General features: G+C 32.7%; 2 protein-coding genes and 1 long non-coding RNA gene across 4 annotated transcripts; 1 reads left to right on the forward strand and 2 right to left on the reverse strand.

The window, feature by feature from the left end:
- Positions 1-6,184: 6,184 nt before the first annotated feature.
- Positions 6,185-9,245, forward strand: LOC108822801 (uncharacterized). Its single transcript, XM_018595966.2, has 3 exons — positions 6,185-7,799; positions 7,891-8,235; positions 8,309-9,245. Exons 1-3 carry the CDS (start codon positions 7,332-7,334, stop codon positions 8,939-8,941), a joined length of 1,446 nt encoding a protein of 481 aa, XP_018451468.1. The 5' UTR covers positions 6,185-7,331; the 3' UTR covers positions 8,942-9,245.
- A 491-nt stretch (positions 9,246-9,736) lies between these two features.
- On the reverse strand, positions 9,737-10,836 carry LOC108822803 (probable E3 ubiquitin-protein ligase RHY1A). The gene is made up of 2 exons (XM_018595968.2): positions 10,474-10,836; positions 9,737-10,379 (listed from the first exon to the last, which is right to left on the reverse strand). The coding sequence occupies exons 1-2, from the start codon at positions 10,690-10,692 to the stop codon at positions 9,930-9,932; spliced, it is 669 nt and encodes a 222-aa protein (XP_018451470.1). The 5' UTR covers positions 10,693-10,836; the 3' UTR covers positions 9,737-9,929.
- Positions 10,837-18,836: 8,000 nt separating this feature from the next.
- On the reverse strand, positions 18,837-20,899 carry LOC108819222 (uncharacterized). 2 transcript variants are annotated; one of them, XR_001944210.2, is made up of 5 exons: positions 20,706-20,899; positions 20,522-20,599; positions 20,295-20,446; positions 19,214-19,256; positions 18,837-19,110 (listed from the first exon to the last, which is right to left on the reverse strand). It is a non-coding gene; the product is annotated as an uncharacterized LOC108819222 (long non-coding RNA). The 2 variants fall into 2 exon arrangements; XR_001944209.2 differs by having other exon boundaries at positions 19,214-19,307.
- Between the last annotated feature and the right edge of the window lie 1,016 nt (positions 20,900-21,915).

Raw genomic sequence — 21,915 nt, forward strand, 5'->3', positions numbered from 1 at the left:
ATGCGGTCCTACACCTTTTGTTCAAAGATGAACTTTGATCTTATAGCTTATCTTTATGATAGCTTATTCATTCATACCACAGATTGGTTGGTTCATGCTGAGGATTTTGACCAACCATAAGTATTACCAAAATTTGGCTAATTTGTGGTGATGGTCTATAACCTTACTAAGGTTTGATGAATAACCATTTAACCTATTTTAGGCTGGTTAGTATATCACAAGAAATTTTAAAATTCCTCTATGGACTGATTTGAATTGTTCCTATAGAACCTTTTCATTTGCTTATATGTAGCAATTTAATCCAGTCCATGGACAGCTTTAGGAAAATGCTGTTCATGAGAATTTCTTTTCTCATCTTATGATTCTGAGCTCAGTATATTTTGGTAAACCCTTTTAGGTACCAATAATATTATTATCATCCAGTGAGTCATATATAACATACTACATCTTTTGAATTTCTTCCAGACATTATATGTAGTGACATATGTAGTATTATCCACCACTTTGGATTATATAGACCTCCCTTGGTCTGTCTCACGATTTATCCTTCTTTCAGGATTTATCTATTCACTGGGCATCATATGGCGTTTACATATTCATGGCCAATTCAATACGCCTTTATCTGTCACTTTTAGAAACCCCACGTTTCTTTCTTTATTCATTATTATGAGTACTCTTGCGTGGGTTCATGATCCTCGATTCATTATTCATGTGCTACATGTTTGCGCTTTTTCTATTAATGTATGTGTCGACACATTTATATATATATATATATATGGTTTCCTTCCAGACATCAAATAATTCGCGAGATCTCATCATTATCAATGCCTTCAGTACCATGAGACCCGGCGTCCCGAACCCCCATAGTTGATACTGTCGGCATAGCCATTTTGGCCTTGTCTGGAAAGTCTATGACCTCGGTTTCTTTTTGCACCTTTCTTTAATTTCCGAGGTTCCTTTTGGAACATATATTCGGTCTACCACGCTTTAGGCGTGTCATAGACTCAGTAGCAACTTGGTTGTGTCTTTAAGACATCAAAACCGTGTGGTGCTAAGCTGGGATGACATAGTCATTCTTTCTCGGGTCAATGTGTCTGGCATTTTATTTTGCTATCATTGTAGCATATGGACGTCTATAAATCTTTTCTAGTCCGAGGATCTTTGCCAAGACAATGATGGTTATTACCATTCTTTACCAGCTTACTACTTCTCTCCTTTCAAATGTTGGATATTGGGATTCATAAACTTTATGTAATCCTTGTTCCTTGGCCTATGACTAAATCACCCATTTTGGCTCAAGGTTTCTTTTAAACTTATGGAGAAAGTATATTCATAATATATATCCAACATATATTCCCAATCCTCCTTATGAGATTCTAAGATAATATGATCTTAGATGGCACATATATTTGTGGTGGATTTATTCATAATATCTTAATATGATATATGTCTGGACTCATGACCCGTATTAGTCTGAGGTGGGAATGATGCAAGTTAATTATCACTTATATGGCCTGATATAATATCTATGGCCTGATGCAAGTTAATCTTTTATAACTCATGATGTCCCCAAGCATATGGACTTTTGAACCTTATAGGTAATGGTCATAATATCATAAATTCAACCAATATGAAATATGGTTGTGGACCATGTTTCACGAATTTTAGTATGGTCATGTATCATGGGATTTGTCCTCACTCCCCCTCATGAACATACTCTAATTTGTGGTGCTTGGGACAATAAATTCCCTTGTGCATAGATATATATTGCACAAACGTGAGATCTTATGGGATAGCTTTTGTGCCCTTTTAAAACTTTGCATCATAATTCGGATGGCTATGTATGGTAATGCCATCTAAGTGATAAGTTTCGTGGGTCAATCAAACATGATTATGATTGCCCTGGCTATTTGCCTATTATCATATTGATCATTAGATCAATAGGGAATGTAGTCTCGACCATGTAGGCGATTTTAATTTAGGTACTCTTATTCTTTTTGCCCATTGTTGGAAACCATATTTTCTTCTTAATTCAATGGGTCTTACAGGGTGAATATAATGCCTTTTTAGGCAAAGCCTTGGTCGGACTTCTTTTCCTTTCTTTCAAGGAATGTCCAGTTGAGTTCAAGAGTATTTTATGCATCATAATAGAGCCTAGATGGCCGAACATGTCGTGCCATACTTATAACGGCTTCTCTGAACTCTTTGGAAAGTGATTTGGGGTATTAACCCACAATCATATTTATCTTGGCTCAAAGAAGGCCTATAGATATAGTAGGTATAGTCTCTAGGACCTTCATTTGGCCTTGGGCATTTTCATAAATCATAAGGAATTCTTTCTTTCCTTTGCCCATAGTTTCAATATGTAGAACATTCATATAAATGTCTTTGAAACTTTTATAAATTCCACTTTGATTTATGTGGAATGTAATGCATCAGAGATTTTTTTTTTTTTTTTTTTTTTTTTTTTAGATGTGTGCCTTTAAGCATCATGAGGTTGGACTAGCCATGACCTTGAAAAATATCTTTTGTCTCTTAATGTAATGTGGCTTGGTCCACTATAGAGAACAAAGACAAAGTAAAATGATCTCGAAAGCTAATTGGCCTTTATTAAGGAAATATGAAGTCTCGTATTCAAGCTGATCATCATTCTTATGGTCGAAATTATTCGCACCATCTAGATGGACCCAATGGGCCATAGGGTTCTTTCCCTTTATGCTCTCCTGGTAGAGTTCAATAAGGTGTTTGGGAGTTTTACATCGGTTGGCCCAATGATTATTTATCCCACACTGATGGCAAGCAGATTTGGTCGAGGCCTGGGTTTTTAAAATCGGACTTATTCCCACGGACTTATACCCACGGACTTATACCCACGGCTAGGTTGATAACCTTGGCCTCGGCCTCGACTAATGTTGTGCCACGCACACCCTTGTCATCTTTCATGGCCTTTCACATGGCCATGGTTTGACTCTTTCATTTGGCTCTGTGGCCGTATGTGCCTTAGGCAATGCCTTAAAATCCAGGAGGCCTCATCTCACTATTCTTCATGAGTAACTCATTGTTTTGCTTAATAAGCAACAAACAAGAGATTAAATTTGCATATGTGGAGGAACCCTTTTCTCGGTATTATTGCTGAAGCAAACATTGCTTGTGGAATGTAGAGAATTTCTTCTCTAACATGTCAGCATATGTGATAGTCTCTCCACACAATTTCAACTTTTGAGACTATCATGAATAGAGCCGAGTTATACTCATCCACAGACTTATAGTCTTGGGTCTTTAGGTCCCTCAAATCATATAGGGCCTTTGGTAATAGCACCGTACAATGGTGATCATATATGGATTTCAATTTTTTTTTTTTTTTTATCCAAAGATCCAGAGGATTCTCAATTGTGAGATATTGATCATTGAGACTTTCAGTAAGGGGATGGCATATGATTAAGAAAATCGCCTTGTAACTATCTCAAAAGTGAAAAATTTAGATATAGTCACCAAGATTTAGATTTCAAGATGATTTTCAACATCTGAATATTTAACATTGCTTTCAAGCATGAAGCCATAATTTATATGATTTAATTTATATGATTTAATAATAATTTAATAAGGCTTCCCCCAAATCATATAATATAATTGCTTTTAAGAAATTTTAGTATGACAATGATCAATTGATCACTGCATCTAGTGATCCTTTTAATTATAATTCATATTTGGATTGATTATATATATAGGGTATTAAGGCCTTTTAGGATTTGAATAAGGATCAATCATCAAAATGGGATCAAGCAAGATTGATGAAATTAATCACAATGGTCGAAAGATAAATGCATGGATCAAGAACTAATCAGATGTATGTTTTGTCCTAAGCATTGGACCAAAATAATATAAATGTGATTCTTAATGCATGAGGATATTTGGTTTTTCAAAGCTCATAAAATAATAACCGATCCCTTCCCCCCTTTACAGGGTAAACCAAGACAAGAAAATTTATAATTTTCAGGAAATGTCTAAACCAAATTCAATTATATTTTCAATCAATTGGTTTCAAGGAAGGTTTATATTTTAATAAAAACAAGCATGCTTATTTCTTAATAAAACTATATGACAAGAAGATGCATGGAAATGATCAGTTCATGATATGTGAATGATCTAACAATTTACTTATTCATGTTTGATCGGTTTAAACAGGTTTGTAATTTCAATCAAAGCAAACATGCTAAGTTTAAATAAAAACCGATTTGGTCTAATTATATGCAAGCAGTGTGAACCATTTAGATGCAAGCAATATGAACCATTTTAATTTATATGAACTATTATCAGGATTGTCAATGAAATGCAAACATAAAATCAGTCTTAGCAATATGACAATTATGCATGGTCAGATTTTAAACAATATGACAATTGCATTCAAAGTTGGTTCAAGATGATTCAAATTTTTTTTTACTAAACTTATGCTATCAAGTATGCAACAAGATTACTATATAATTTAATCATCAGTTTCAAGCATAGAAAAGATCAAGATTAACTATCAACTTATGTGATCAATATTCAATATGATATGAAATCTATTCAAGGTTGGTTCAATTATTTAGCTATCAACCTATATGATCAAATGATTTCATGCATATTTATTCTATCTTATGACATATCAATTTTAAAAACAAGACTATATGTTATAAAACTTTTATAAACATTTTCAGTCAAAGATATGCAATTAATAAAATCAAGCAAGCATTTATAAAATCGATTTTCAGTTTATAAAATCTGATTTTGCATTTAGAAAAGTTTTAAACTCTTGACAGATACAAAATAAATATTATTGGTCAAGGATATGCAATGAATGATTTTAATTTCGATTTTATAGATGTGTTGACTGAATTTGGGAGATCTGGCCGAAAGTGGCACAAAAAAGGATTCATGGATTTTTGATCTTTGGATTTTTTCGATTTTGCTTGTGGAAAAACCAAGCAAGAGGTTTAAGGGTTTTGATGGTATTGATAAACGACTTATACAACCTGCTAGAACAGCTGGTGATGTGAATAAACAAAGGTTTGATTATTGGTTTCAATCCTTTAGACAAATCCGGATTTAAGGCCGGATCATTTAGGAGAAAGGTAAAGCCGATTAATGGCTTACAAACCAAGAAGGGGATTTAGGATTTCACATTTTATTTTTATAAGAATTTTATAATCAAGATTCATATAGATCTTTAGATATTTTAATCTGTTTTTGAGATACTTAGAACCTTTAGAGAATTATAACTTTTATGGATTCAACATAATTCAGAATCAAATTTCTTATGGATCAATGGATCATAGAAACAAGATTAATATTATGGATTCATATAGATCCTTAGATTTCTTTTCATATATAATGGTGTTCTTAGATTTTATGGATAGATTAGTTTACCATTTTACACCACAAGAATCTGAATGGACCACCATGAGAGAGAGCTGATCCACGGATGAGCTTGTTGAGAGAGAGGTGGAGGAGCTGACCGGAAAAACCATGAGTCGGCGGCGCGGATAGTTTATGCGATTGCCGACGCGTCAGAGATCGGATCGACAAGCCGTCTTCGGCAACGGATTCTTCTCTTCTTGGGCTTCAGATTGATAGGTAGATCGTCGTCTGGTTCCACAGGGTTTGAGAGATACGGCGGTTTAAAGTTGCGCCTAGATTTAGAATTTTGTGGCCGGAAAAGAGAGCTCCGGTGGAGAGAGACTGCTCAGGTAGAGAGAGTTTTCTCGTGCTGATAACGTGTTGTAATCTGTGTGAAATGTGGAGAGTGAATTGTGAGGAATGTTGTGTATTTCTCATTAGCCAACACCACATTATATAGTGGTTTGTACAAGGGTTTACAAATGCTTTACAAGGAAGTAAATCAACACATTAATTACATTGACTACATTGATGTCATAGAGAATACTTGGTCAAGGTGATGATTCCAAGGTTGACTGAGTCTTCTGATCTCGGACCAGTTTGTAGATGAACCGATGTAGACCGGATGTAAACTTCCTTGGACTTCCTCTTGTACTTGTTGGACTTGTCTAGTACTTGGTTAAGTACTTGGTTATGGTTCATCCACACAATGGATATTATAACATTAACATAATAATTGTTACCAAAAATACATAATTATATATTTATTATTTTTCAGATTTTTTGGATAAATCAGGGATATAAAATGTTACTAAGAAGTTGTGGTAAAATAAATACCATAAAAGTAAATGGAAAAATAAAGCATTAAAACAAAGAAAGAATGTGAAATCGTCTACCATCCTAGATGGCAATTGGACCGCGGCCCGCGGGCATGGCCCGTTAAGTCTCATGGCGGGGCGGGTTTGGGCCTCAAGAACTTAGGCCCGGAAAAGTGCGGGTCTTGCGGGCTTGTTAAAATCGGGTTTGGGCCAAAGCGGTCTGGGCTTTTGCGGGCTTGCGGGGAACTCGAGACCCGCGTATCTTCTTCACTTGTGACTTTTGTAGTTTTACTCACCGACGAAAAAGATGAAAATGGCGACTATGGAGGCGATTCTAGAGCTTCTCTTCCACTCAACGACTAAAACCACCACCGGAGCTTGTCTTCTTCGTCGAACCACCTTCGTTCCACAAAAGGAGCTTCTCTCCTTCGTCGAGCCACCACATGAGCTTCTCTTCGTCTTTGTTCCACAAACCAGATGTTTTTTTCATTTTTGTTCCACAAACCGGAGCTTCTCACCTTCGTCGAGCCACCACCATAGCTTCTCACCTTCGTCGAGCCACCACCAGAGTTTAATTCTCTCCTTATTGCAGGTCTGGTTGCAGGCTGCTCTTGACGGTATGACCCGCGGGCCGACCCGCAGAGGCCCGTGTAAATAGCGGGGCGGGTTTGGGCACAGGTTTCGAGAACCGCGGATCGTGGCGGGCTGCCCGCAGAGATCCGCCGGAGATGAAGACCGCGGCGGGGCGGGCGATGGCGGGGCGGGTGATACCAATTGCCATGTTAACTATTCTCAGTCAGACTATTCAATCAATCTTTGCACGTTTTCTCTTTAATAAATGTCAGATAATTAAAGCGTCCATTTCTCCATTTTTATTTTAATTACACGTCATTTTCTTCCCCCCGCCGTAGAATAGCACCAACTCGTTAACCAAATCGAGGGCAAAATAGTAACTTGCATTATCTAGAAACTCGTTTCTCTCTCACTTCTTCACTCACTCGATTCCTTTTAAAATCTCTCTGCTTTCTTCTCTCCCTCTCTCTCTCCTAAGCCTTTCCGCTTTCTCTCTCCTTTCTCCGGCGTCTCTGTTTAGGGTTTTTCCATTTGCTTACAAAGAGAAGCTTAGAATCAGAGTCCATGGAAATGGAGAAGAAGCAAGGATTCTTCTCAGCGCTCAGAGACGAAGTCATCAGAAGCTTCACCCCTTCTCGCTCCAGACCCCGTTCTCGTTCCGCGAGCCCATCCCGCTCGAATCCACACATGAAAGCTCTTCTCTGGGGCAGGAAGAAACTACTCGCGAGCTCCGGCTGCAGCCGCGCCGCCGCCGCCGGAGGATATCACCTCGCGGCGCAGCAGCCGGAGCCGTTAATCGGAAGATCGGAGAGCTTAAGACCTGTGATGGAAGGTCCTGATCCAGAAGGTAACGACGAAACTCGAACGGATTCGAAACGAACCGGGTCGGGTCTAGGTCACTGGGTCAAAGGCCAAATGTCACGTGCTCCCTCCGTGGCTTCTAATAGGTCTGACTTAAGGCTCCTCCTCGGCGTCTTGGGAGCTCCTCTCGCACCTATTAAAGTCTCTTCCTCCGCCAGAGACTCTCCCATCGTTAAGTCTCTCAACATTACTCTCCGGTTTATTCCGGTTTTAATCCAATTTCCCGGTTTAGGATTTTGATGATTGATTTGTTTCCTTTCAGGAAACTTCATCTGCACAGTACATTCTGCAACAGTACACGGCGGCTTCAGGTGGTCAGAAGCTACAAAACTCAATCAAAAACGCTTACGCTAACGGTAAGGTCAAGATGATAACCTCGGAGCTTGAAACCCCGACGAGAACTGTCCGTAACCGAAACCCGACAAAGCCTGAAACAGGAGGTTTTGTCCTCTGGCAGATGAATCCCGACATGTGGTACGTTGAGCTCTCTGTCGGTAGTAGTAAGGTTCGTGCCGGATGCAATGGGAAGCTCGTTTGGAGACACATTCCTTGGCTTGGTTCCCACACTGCTAACGGGCCAGTCAGGCCTCTTCGCCGTGCACTTCAGGTTAAAAACCTTAAAACTGTACATGGAGCTTACCTTTCGTTGCTGACTTTATGTTTATGTTGTAATCAATCAGGGGCTTGATCCGAGAACTACTGCTGCTATGTTTGCTGAGTCGAAGTGTGTTGGAGAGAAGAAAGTGAATGGTGAAGATTGTTTCATTCTGAAGCTGTGTACTGACCCTGGAACGTTAAAGGCGAGGAGTGAAGGACCAGCGGAGATTGTGAGACACATTCTTTTCGGTTACTTCAGCCAAAGGACAGGACTTTTGGTTCAGTTCGAGGATTCTCAGCTGACCCGGATTCAGTCCAACAGTGGTGATGCTGTTTACTGGGAGACCACGATCAATTCTTCTCTGGAGGATTATAGACAAGTGGAAGGGATCATGATTGCTCACTCTGGACGCTCTGTTGTTACTCTTTTTAGATTCGGGGAAGTGGCGATGAGTCACACTAGGACAAAGATGGAGGAGAGATGGACCATTGAAGAGGTTGCTTTCAATGTTCCTGGTCTGTCTCGAGACTGCTTTATCCCGCCGGCTGATCTTAGGTCTAGTTCTTTACGAACTGAGGCGTGTGAGTACTCGGATCAAGAAGAGAAAGGGAAGAGCTCCATCATGTTGGCAGCCACAACAGCTCATAGAGCTAAAGTTGCAGCCTTGGAGAAAGGAAGGTTCGGCGATAACCCGGAATGGCATATGGATGTCTGAGTTTGGTAGTGAAGATGCAGTTTGTTCATAGTAAATTCGGGTAACAAGACTCAAGCCTTGAAATCAAACTAACTTAACCCCTTTTGTTGTAGCTGCTCACCTATTAGGAGTTTGATTGTTCTCTTTGGTTTTTTGTTGTTGTTTGTTTGTTATTTTTTTTCTGTGTCACCTCCAATATTTTTAAGTAAGGAGGTGATGGGATTGATTGGTCTTTGATTTGCAAAAATGGCAGTAGCAAGAGAAGGAGAATTGCTGCTTACATGTTGAATTTGATTTCAAATTGAAAGTTCAAAGTTCACTGTTAGTCCATATTGTTTGAATTTGAATCATATTAGGTTGAAATGTTGTTGAGACATGGAATTGATGTGATAGAAAGACATTCTTAATGTATGTATTGTTAACTTTAGTGGTTAGAGGAGGAGTTATGTACTTATGTTGGGTACGAATAGAGAAAGTAATAGTTATTAGGAAACATAAATGGGATTTTATGAAAGGAAGTGAAGATGATGGTTATTGAGAAAAGGGGGTCCATTCTTCTGCTTTTGTAGCATAAATGTATGCTTTTCCCACAACTGTGTCTTCCTTTTCTCCTTTAACTTTCTTTTAAAGTTTTATAAAGTGATTGCATCTTTATAAAATGTACATGAATGCATATGATAACGACATCTTTGTGGATACAACAGAGCTTAAACGTTTCTGGATTGAGACCATTAAAATATTTGCTTTGACCTCAGAGCTTAACTAAAATGTCGGATCAAGATTTGGAAAAAGTCTTAGATAACAACCAACAAGACATTAACAAGATAGATTTTTTTTTTTTTTTGTAACATTAACAAGATAGATTAAAATGAACAAAACCGTTAACAGTCACAAACATGTGGCAGAAAAACACTCAAATGGGCGACAAAACTGGAAGATCTGTCTAGAGCAAGAACAGAAGATGCGTGTGCCTATGGATAAGGAAAGATTCTATTTACAGGTTTCTATATCATTTAGCTATGGCTCTACGGCAACAAGGGCAATCTCCACAAGCTTTAAGCCAAGGGTTTAAGCACGAGGAATGGAAACTATGGGTACATGGCAATGATATAAGCACGTCACCGTTAGTGAAACTCTCTAAACATATGCTGCAATCTCTCCTTTCCGTTTCAACCTCGGTTGAGCTAAACGTTTGTCGGTGTAAACCATTAATAGCACCTTGTGTGAGACCATGTGGCTTCTTGTTACATTCATAAGACACTTGAACCCCATCTGAGGAATGAAATGAGGAGCTGTTACTAGACAAAGAAACGCCTCTCAATCTTTGGACAAGTCTTGCCCTTGCGAGAAGAACTGATCCAGGAAGCCTCTCGGATCCATTTAGGTTTCCGAAACTGTTACTTTCAGTTTCCAAATACTGTGGAGTGCCTTGCACGTCACGAGTAGGTCTACCACGTTCCTTGGGACAAAAGAAACAAAAGGGCTATTATCAATTTTTTGGAACTAACAAATAAAACTACTAAACATTTTTTTATCTCGAGATAAAAGCTAACCGGAAGACCAAGATTCTGACAGAAGCGTCGGAGACGCGGCGAAACACGCCGGAGAGAATCACAGCCGTCGGAATCGTGGCGGTGATTACGATGATGGATTCCGTGACGATGATGATGATGTGAGTGGTGTCGATACAGAGGAGAGTCGGATTCTAAATCCGGGTTGGATCTGCCCGGACGCGATCTTCGAGTAGAGAAGAGTTCTGATGCGCTCGTCATGCACAGTTTCACCTGATGTTCGTTAAGTCACGAAGAAATGCAGAGACACAATGAAGATAAGGATTAAGGGGAGACAGAGAGAGGAGAGGAGGGAAGTTGCGAGGAAAAGTAAAAGGAAACTGCAGTGAAAAAGGTTGATCTGCGCGGTGACGTCATCTCACTCGATGTTGTCGGAAAGATATCTTCGAAAAATCAAACCATGTCTTGTAGCAACAATAGTTTATGTAAGAAGCCCGATTTAATTTGGGCCTATGCAAATGAAGTCCAATAAATTGGGGTCTTTTTGCGAACAACAAAACTTTAGGGCTCTTAAAAGCTAAAGAAAATTGATTTAAAAAAACGGTTTGCACTTGACCAAAAAAAACGGGTTGCACAACTCATAAACCGGGTCAGGTATATGCCTTGTTCGGAAACTCGCTACGCGAACCGTACACTTGGGCCTACCAATTTCTAAAAAAAAGGAAAAAATATCCGGAAAATACGCAGGGAATTTTTTTTGTATTTTTATATGTATAATACTTCATTTATATGTATAATACAAAAATTTATGTATAAGGAATCACTGATATCAAGATTCATAGATTTATAAATTACATATTTTAGTGATAGAATTTTTTTATTATAAAAATATTACATACAATTATATTAACATGTGAATGAAATACATGTATAATCATTATTTATAAATTTAACTAGATTCTGACCCGTCCTTTAAAGGATGGGTATATTTTTTTGTTTTAATTTAATCCTCATTTTTGTGTTTTCTTTGTGATTATATTTTTATTTTTCTTTGTAATCATATTTGTGTATAATTTTTAATCAAAATATATTTTATTAAATAATAGCAATTTAAAAATTGATCCGGTATATTGTCGGTCGAACCCGCCAACCCGTGGATTTCATTTTTTTTGGTAAAAAAATATGACCAACACAACCCGCAAACAAATAATTTGTACCGGCATCCGCCGCATTTAATTTTGCGGCTATCCGCAGATTATAATTTTTTAATTAATTATTTAATTTAGTATGAAGAATTGTTGATTATTTTTATGGGTATATGAATTGTTGATTATTTTTATAGTGTATACAGTATGAAGAATTTTTTATTTGACAATGCCTCACACAACCGTTTTATATATCTAAATAAGTTAAACAATGGATGTACCTGAAATTTGTACTTGAGCAAGATTTTATATTTAACAATTATATTTTCCTTAAAATATTTCTAAACATATAAAGTGGCCGGATATTTTTTTAGTTTTTGATAAAGTCATAAAATCATTTAGTTACAACATTTCAATATCTAATTATGGATTAAGTTACTTTATATTTATTAATTGGTGTAGTTATTTAATTATGGATATAAATTATGTATATATAAATATTATAAATTTTTATTTCTTATTATATAAATGAAAAATAAATTGATATTCGTTTTTAATTATATTTAATATTTAATTATGACTTTTATTATTTAAAAGTAAATATTAAAAAATATTTATATTTTAAATAAATGATATTATTAAAATGTAATATGAGAAAAGAATATTTAAGAATATATTTTTAGATATCTTATTTTTATTAATTAGCATATACCATTATGTGTGTATTCTTAATTCAAAAATATATGTCCCAACACTAGATTAGTTATCTTGTCCTTAAAAAATGAAATCAAATTAATTAATCTACATTATCCACAATGATACAATATACATAGTGTGCATGTATATATCAAGGATACAGAACAATTTGATGGATAAACTTGAGTTCAGTATTTTCCTTCAACTGTATATGGTGTATGTTAGTTCAGTATCTTGATCAAGTTTCATTTATTTGGTCTGTTATTTGTTACATAATTATATACAAATTCCGGGTACATGAATCGTTGATTATTTTTATGGGTATATGAATTGTTGATTATTTTTATAGTGTATACAGTATGAACAATTTTTTATTTGACAATGCCTCACACAACCGTTTTATATATCTAAATAAGTTAAACAATGGATGTACCTGAAATTTGTACTTGAGCAAGATTTTATATTTAACAATTATATTTTCCTTTAAATATTTCTAAACATATAAAGTGGCCGGATATTTTTTAGTTTTTGATAAAGTCATAAAATCATTTAGTTACAACATTTCAATATCTAATTATGGATTAAGTTACTTTATATTTATTAATTGGTGTAGTTATTTAATTATGGATATAAATTATGTATATATAAATATTATAAATTTTTATTTCTTATTATATAAATGAAAAATAAATTGATATTCGTTTTTAATTATATTTAATCTTTAATTATGACTTTTATTATTTAAAAGTAAATATTAAAAAATATTTATATTTTAAATAAATGATATTATTAAAATGTAATATGAGAAAAGAATATTTAAGAATATATTTTTAGATATCTTATTTTTATTAATTAGCATATACCATTATGTGTGTTTTCTTAATTCAAAAATATATGTCCCAACACTAGACTAGTTATCTTGTCCTTAAAAAATGAAATCAAATTAATTAATCTACATTATCCACAATGATACAATATACATAGTGTGCATGTATATATCAAGGATGCAGAACAATTTGATGGATAAACCTGAGTTCAGTATTTTCCTTCAACTGTATATGGTGTATGTTAGTTCAGTATCTTGATCAAGTTTCATTTATTTGGTCTGTTATTTGTTACATAATTATATAAAAATTCCGGGTACATGAATCGTTGATTATTTTTTATGGGTATATGAATTGTTGATTATTTTTATAGTGTATACAGTATGAAGAATTTTTTATTTGACAATGCCTCACACAACCGTTTTATATATCTAAATAAATTAAACAATGGATGTACCTGAAATTTGTACTTGAGCAAGATTTTATATTTAACAATTATATTTTCCTTAAAATATTTCTAAACATATAAAGTGGCCGGATATTTTTTTAGTTTTTGATAAAGTCATAAAATCATTTAGTTACAACATTTCAATATCTAATTATGGATTAAGTTACTTTATATTTATTAATTGGTGTAGTTATTTAATTATGGATATAAATTATGTATATATAAATATTATAAATTTTTATTTCTTATTATATAAATGAAAAATAAATTGATATTCGTTTTTAATTATATTTAATCTTTAATTATGACTTTTATTATTTAAAAGTAAATATTAAAAATATTTATATTTTAAATAAATGATATTATTAAAATGTAATATGAGAAAAGAATATTTAAGAATATATTTTTAGATATCTTATTTTTATTAATTAGCATATACCATTATGTGTGTTTTCTTAATTCAAAAATATATGTCCCAACACTAGACTAGTTATCTTGTCCTTAAAAAATGAAATCAAATTAATTAATCTACATTATCCACAATGATACAATATACATAGTGTGCATGTATATATCAAGGATGCAGAACAATTTGATGGATAAACTTGAGTTCAGTATTTTCCTTCAACTGTAAATGGTGTATGTTAGTTCAGTATCTTGATCAAGTTTCATTTATTTGGTCTGTTATTTGTTACATAATTATATAAAAATTCCGGGTACATGAATCGTTGATTATTTTTATGGGTATATGAATTGTTGATTATTTTTATAGTGTATACAGTATGAAGATTTTTTTATTTGACAATGCCTCACACAACCGTTTTATATATCTAAATAAGTTAAACAATGGATGTACCTGAAATTTGTACTTGAGCAAGATTTTATATTTAACAATTATATTTTCCTTAAAATATTTCTGAACATGTAAAGTGGCCGGATATTTTTTTAGTTTTTGATAAAGTCATAAAATCATTTAGTTACAACATTTCAATATCTAATTATGGATTAAGTTACTTTATATTTATTAATTGGTGTAGTTATTTAATTATGGATATAAATTATGTATATATAAATATTATAAATTTTTATTTCTTATTATATAAATGAAAAATAAATTGATATTCGTTTTAATTATATTTAATCTGTAATTATGACTTTTATTATTTAAAAGTAAATATTAAAAAAATATTTATATTTTAAATAAATGATATTATTAAAATGTAATATGAGAAAAGAATATTTAAGAATATATTTTTAGATATCTTATTTTTATTAATTAGCATATACCATTATGTGTGTTTTCTTAATTCAAAAATATATGTCCCAACACTAGACTAGTTATCTTGTCCTTAAAAAATGAAATCAAATTAATTAATCTACATTATCCACAATGATACAATATACATAGTGTGCATGTATATATCAAGGATGCAGAACAATTTGATGGATAAACTTGAGTTCAGTATTTTCCTTCAACTGTATATGGTGTATGTTAGTTCAGTATCTTGATCAAGTTTCATTTATTTGGTCTGTTATTTGTTACATAATTATATAAAAATTCCGGGTACATGAATCGTTGATAATTTTTATGGGTATATGAATTGTTGATTATTTTTATAGTGTATACAGTATGAAGAATTTTTTATTTGACAATACCTCACACAACCGTTTTATATATCTAAATAAGTTAAACAATGGATGTACCTGAAATTTGTACTTGAGCAAGATTTTATATTTAACAATTATATTTTTCTTAAAATATTTCTAAACATATAAAGTGGCCGGATATTTTTTTAGCTTTTGATAAAGTCATAAAATCATTTAGTTACAACATTTCAATATCTAATTATGGATTAAGTTACTTTATATTTATTAATTGGTGTAGTTATTTAATTATGGATATAAATTATGTATATATAAATATTATAAATTTTTATTTCTTATTATATAAATGAATAATAAATTGATATTCGTTTTTAATTATATTTAATCTTTAATTATGACTTTTATTATTTAAAAGTAAATATTAAAAAATATTTATATTTTAAATAAATGATATTATTAAAATGTAATATGAGAAAAGAATATTTAAGAATATATTTTTAGATATCTTATTTTTATTAATTAGCATATACCATTATGTGTGTTTTTTTAATTCAAAAATATATGTCCCAACACTAGACTAGTTATCTTGTCTTTAAAAAATGAAATCAAATTAATTAATCTACATTATCCACAATGATACAATATACATAGTGTGCATGTATATATCAAGGATGCAGAACAATTTGATGGATAAACTTGAGTTCAGTATTTTCCTTCAACTGTATATGGTGAATGTTAGTTCAGTATCTTGATCAAGTTTCATTTATTTGGTCTGTTATTTGTTACATAATTATATAAAAATTCCGGGTACATGAATCGTTGATTATTTTTATGGGTATATGAATTGTTGATTATTTTGATAGTGTATACAGTATGAAGAATTTTTTATTTGACAATGCCTCACACAACCGTTTTATATATCTAAATAAGTTAAACAATGGATGTACCTGAAATTTGTACTTGAGCAAGATTTTATATTTAACAATTATATTTTTCTTAAAATATTTCTAAACATATAAAGTGGCCGGATATTTTTTTAGTTTTTGATAAAGTCATAAAATCATTTAGTTACAACATTTCAATATCTAATTATGGATTAAGTTACTTTATATTTATTAATTGGTGTAGTTATTTAATTATGGATATAAATTATGTATATATAAATATTATAAATTTTTATTTCTTATTATATAAATGAAAAATAAATTGATATTCGTTTTAATTATATTTAATCTTTAATTATGACTTTTATTATTTAAAAGTAAATATTAAAAAATATTTATATTTTAAATAAATGATATTATTAAAATGTAATATGAGAAAAGAATATTTAAGAATATATTTTTTAGATATCTTATTTTTATTAATTAGCATATACCATTATGTGTGTTTTCTTAATTCAAAAATATATGTCCCAACACTAGACTAGTTATCTTGTCCTTAAAAAAAGAAATCAAATTAATTAATCTACATTATCCACAATGATACAATATACATAGTGTGCATGTATATATCAAGGATGCAGAACAATTTGATGGATAAACTTGAGTTCAGTATTTTCCTTCAACTGTATATGGTGTATGTTAGTTCAGTATCTTTATCAAGTTTCATTTATTTGGTCTGTTATTTGTTACATAATTATATAAAAATTCCGGGTACATGAATTGTTGATTATTTTTATGGGTATATGAATTGTGGGTGTTTTTCAAGACCAACATAAGAATTGTGGTCAATTGCAAAACCAACCCCTTTTTTTTCTCATTACTATTCATCAATGAATTTTCCAAACCATCCTTATGTTTTCGAAATATTTACAAAACTGCCATTATTTTTTTTTTTTATAATAATTTCGAAAATGAGCAAAAACCTATTACACCCTAAGCATATCTTCTTATTTACAACAATGCCATCATTATCAATTTTGCAACCACCATTGAACCACCATGTTTGAGCTCATAAAAGCTCAATAACTCAATTTTAACCACTTTTTCTCTTCTCTAAATCAACAAATCTTTCATTTCCTCTACATTTCTATCTAAAAAACTCTCACAACTTTCATTTTCATCTCACAAATTTCATATTTTCGAGTTTTTTCATTAGTAAATCGTCAAAAATGCTTCTTTTTGCTCAGTTTATGAGTTTGGACGGCTGAAAGGGTCGGAATCGAGGTTCACACCGGCAAAAGGTAGCTGTTTACATGGTTTTCACCACTTTTTCAGTCTGTGTCGCGATGGTAGACTGCTTTATATGTCTACACAAATGTGTAGACGTACGATTCCGTCTATTTGTCAACGAACAAGTCAGTTTTACAATTGACCTTTTTAACTTTTTTTTGTAACGCAGACTTCCCCAGCAGTCTACATCCTTACCTTTGACTACAAAAACAAAAATCTACGTAGACCTACCAAGACGGCTACGTAAAAGAGGTTAGTTTTACATTTGACCTCACTTTTGACTTTCTTAAGTAGACTTCAAAGGAAGTCTACTAAATGTAGGCTGCCAAAAAAGTCTACCTAAGGTCAGTTTTAAAACATTGACTTCATTGAATAGGTTAGTTTTGTATTTGACTAAAATATTTTTAAATAAAATAGATATTTTTTAAATTGTAGACTTCCAATGCAGTCTTCGCATTTTTCACAAAAAAAAATATAGACTGTTCGTGAAGTCTACATATTTATTTTGGTCAAATGCAAAACCAACCCATGGGTTTTGAAGTTAGACCTTATGCGAAGTCTACCAAGCTGTAGACGTGCATTTTAGTCTACACATATAAAGTCAAACAATGGTCAATTGCAAAACTAACATTTTTCAAAAAAATTGAAACATGTAGACTACATATGAAATCTATCTTCGAAAGTCAAAACTTAGATGAGTTCTGGTCAATAACAAAAACTAACATTTTTAATGTGGTAGACTAAAACGGAAGTCTAAATGTATAAAGTCAAAACTTGGATGAGTTCTGGTCAAATAAAAAAAGTAACCCGTAAAAATTTTCAATTGCAAAAACTAACCCAAAAAGTAGACCTATTTGACCGTCTACAGATGTAAACTGAAACGAAGGTCTACACTGTCGTAGACTGATTGAAAAGTCTACGTAGGAAAATAAATTAAAACTGAATTTCTGTATTATTCATAAAGTTTTTTCTAGATTTTTTTGTTTGAAAGTGTGTGTTAGTTAATCCTAATAGGTTTGAGTGATTTTGAAAAGAAAAACTGTTGTAGTTATGAAATTATAATACTTTTGGTTTGAGTACATAGTTTGCTAATAAGTGTAGACGTCTTTGTAAGTCTACATCTATTAAAAAAATTAAACATAGAATGGTTCAGTTACTTATTGTATACAGAGAATGAGTGGTGAAAAACTCTTTTGTAGCAGTTTGTGATATAGTCGTTGAGTTAAGGTATTCCTTACCAAACCTATGTTACATAGACAAGTATATGTTGAATTTGTGGCATGCTGAAATTGTGTATCTTTAAGTCAATTTTATGTACACATATATAAATCCAGCCAACCTAATCCAGCCAACCTCAATTTTTCTTCGTAGACATTCTCCCTGAGATTACCAATAAAACGAGTGAATGGAGTGTGATTCTTTACAATAAACGTCACGAGTAATAGAGAAGTGTGATACTTTACGTTGAAACAGTGCAAGTGATACACCAATCTGTTCATTGTATAACAAGCAGAGAAGAATTTTATTTTGATTCATATTGATCTGGCTGTGAAAATATACCACAACAGTCCAACCACATAAATAAACTATCCTAATGAAAAAAGGTTACAATAGGACAATTCTTGAAGGGACAGAAGTATATAGAAAAAGAAAGAAAGAATCAAGAATGGTCGGGCACTTGCAGCAACTCCTTCCTTTGTCTTTGGAGACCAACAGACTGAAGAGATGATCTTCCAAACAAGCGACCGCCTAACATCGTATTACCTTGCAGCAAGTATCATGATCACCTGCAATGATCCACAACAAGTATGAAAAGAAATTTACATAAGTTAAATAAAATCACTGTGACAAATCTCCAAACAAAAAGAAACAGTTAACAAAAGGTCAAACCTTTGAGCATCGCTGCTCTGCAAGTTTATATCTCCCTGTCTTTCTGAAAGAGGAAACCCGGGATCCAATCAGCAAGAATACAAAAATATCGTTCCTGTAATCATGTAGGGTTTTTATACTTGTGCACAGTAAGTCTCACTAGAGCATTAAAAGAAAAAGGCTAGAGAAATTTAATTCATACAAGTCCTTATCTTTGGTTGATTTAAAAAAAAAACCGGTCCATATCTTTAGAATATGTACGTTCATGTGTTTAGCAAGTGGATGAGGCTGTAGCAGAAAAATGGCTTATGGAAAAACAATAAATCTTTCGTAATTATGATGTAAACCTTTTAGGAGCTCCAGCATTGTTTATTTACCAATCAAAAACAATAAAACACATGAACGTACAAAAAGAAACAGTTGACAAATAAAATCACTGTGACAAATCTCAAAACAAAAAGAAACAGTTGACAAAAGGTCAAACCTTTGAGATTGAAAAACTTCAGCACAAACAAGGACATCTTGACAAAAGTCAAAAAGAAACAGTTGACAAAAGAAACAGAGGATACGTTAGCTTGAAAAACTTCATGAAAGCTAAAGCAGGAAGGAGCTACAATTAGTGAAAGAGAGCAGGAAGGAGCTACAATTAGTGAAAGAGCTTATGATTATCAGCACAAACAAGGACATCTAACAAGAATTAAAATTACATTTTAAAGCTCCACGCCACATATGGTTATATGATCATCCAAACAGAAATAATAGGAGTCTAAATATATGTCAATGTATAAAAGCACGAATCTTTTTGAAGTCATCAAGTAACACATAAGCTCCAAAAGCATAAAACGAGAAGCTTTTTACAAGTGTAGTTTGAGAAAATAAACAAGCTTGACATGCAAAAGTAGACCCATATATAACACATACGCACGAAATTAGCAATGTATAGAAGAGAAAGAACCAAATTTGCCTCACAAAAACCCTACAAGAAGTAACTTTATCAGTCTATAAACAGAGAGAAGAAACTAGAACCCAGGTATAGAATCCACCAAATTATAACAAGCAAAAGAGTAAAGTAAAGAAAAAAGATAGAGAGAGGGAATCGTACAGGTATGACATCAGCGAATTGAGTAGCTTGAACAAGCTTTCCAAGACGAAAAGTCTCCTTGTTAATGGGGGACTTGCAAGACTTGCAGGAAGACCTCGAGGACTTTGCGTACTCAGCCCTCCATGGCATCTGTGTGGCATCTGTGGGCTCGCCTATAAATCCATATTCAGATCCATATGAATTCATCAAATCCTTACTCAAATCCAGAACAAAGCAGAGATGCGAACCTGATGAGTGATGTCTGGCTGGTAATGATGAGTGTCTCTGCCATTTTTTCTCAAGAAACTAGCATGATCTCGTTATCACTGAAACAAGGAGGGAAACATATGAGAGAGAGACTAGACGATGACGAAGATTACTAGATCCAGAATCAAAATCTGAGACGAGGAAAAAATGAAAGAGTGAAATTACCTCATCTCTTTAAGTCCATCGGTGGCGGATTTGAGCTGAGGGAGCTTCTCGATCGCGGCTGCAGCGATGGTTGATTTTTTTTTTCTGAAACGAGATTCCGATCTAGAGATGTTTAATCGCAGAGAGGTTGGAGATGAAGAAGAGTGTTGTGGAAATCGCCATGAGAGACAAGCGGCGTGGATTAGGGTTTTTTACCCTTGAGAAAGGATATTTATATGCTGGATAATTTTTCTGGTTAGGTTAAAAAATGTTTGGTTTACTTCGTTTAGGTTAATTATTTTGGTTAAATCCGGTTAAGTTAAATTTTGTGTGTAGACTTCTTCGTATGTCTACAACGATTTTTTTTTCCGTTTTTTTAACAAAATTTAAAATATGATTTACCAAATTTTTTAATAATTTTAAATATTCATAATATGTGTTACAAAAGAAAATATTCATAATATATGATTTTAAATTGGAACATTTAATTTAAAATTAAAGATATACACCAATAAAATAGACTGACAAAGACGTCTACGAAACCCTAAACCACAAATCTCAAACCCTGAATATTTTGCTTGATAATCAAAAAGTCTCATTTACTGTATCAAATATCAAAATTACACAAAACATAAACTACTAAACATTAATAAACAAATTTAAGTCCATAAAACAAGAAAAAATCAAAATCTAAAGTCTAATTCTAAAAATCTACCACCAAAAGACCTATCATGTTACAACCTTTTGTTTCTAAACTATGAACATTGTTTAACACTTGGATACCAATTTAGTATATATTCTTTAAAATTGTTCAGTTATATAAAATTTTAATATATTTACTTCATACTATCCATTATATTGATGATTAGTTAAAATCTATCACAATAATTATTTTTAAACAATTTTAAAACAAAATATTAGATAAAATTTTGGTGTAGACTACACATCAAGTCTACAAATTAGACTTCGCTGGAGGTCTAAAAATATGTAGACTTCCTTCTTCTACATGTAGACTTCCAAAAGGATAGAAACGTAAATATCCCTCCGTTTTTTTGTTTGTTCATAAGGACTAAATGGTATTTTCATCTTCCATTTAGGTTGGTTCTGCATTTGACTGAAATTGGGGTACACTAATGCATTTGACTTCAATATTTAGGTTGTTTTTAGCAATTCTCCCATGAATTGTTGATTATTTTTATAGTGTATACAGTATGAAGAATTTTTTATTTGA

The sequence above is a fragment of the Raphanus sativus genome, chromosome 8 (assembly GCF_000801105.2).
Source record: "Raphanus sativus cultivar WK10039 chromosome 8, ASM80110v3, whole genome shotgun sequence".
In the NCBI taxonomy this organism is placed as follows: Eukaryota; Viridiplantae; Streptophyta; class Magnoliopsida; order Brassicales; family Brassicaceae; genus Raphanus; species Raphanus sativus.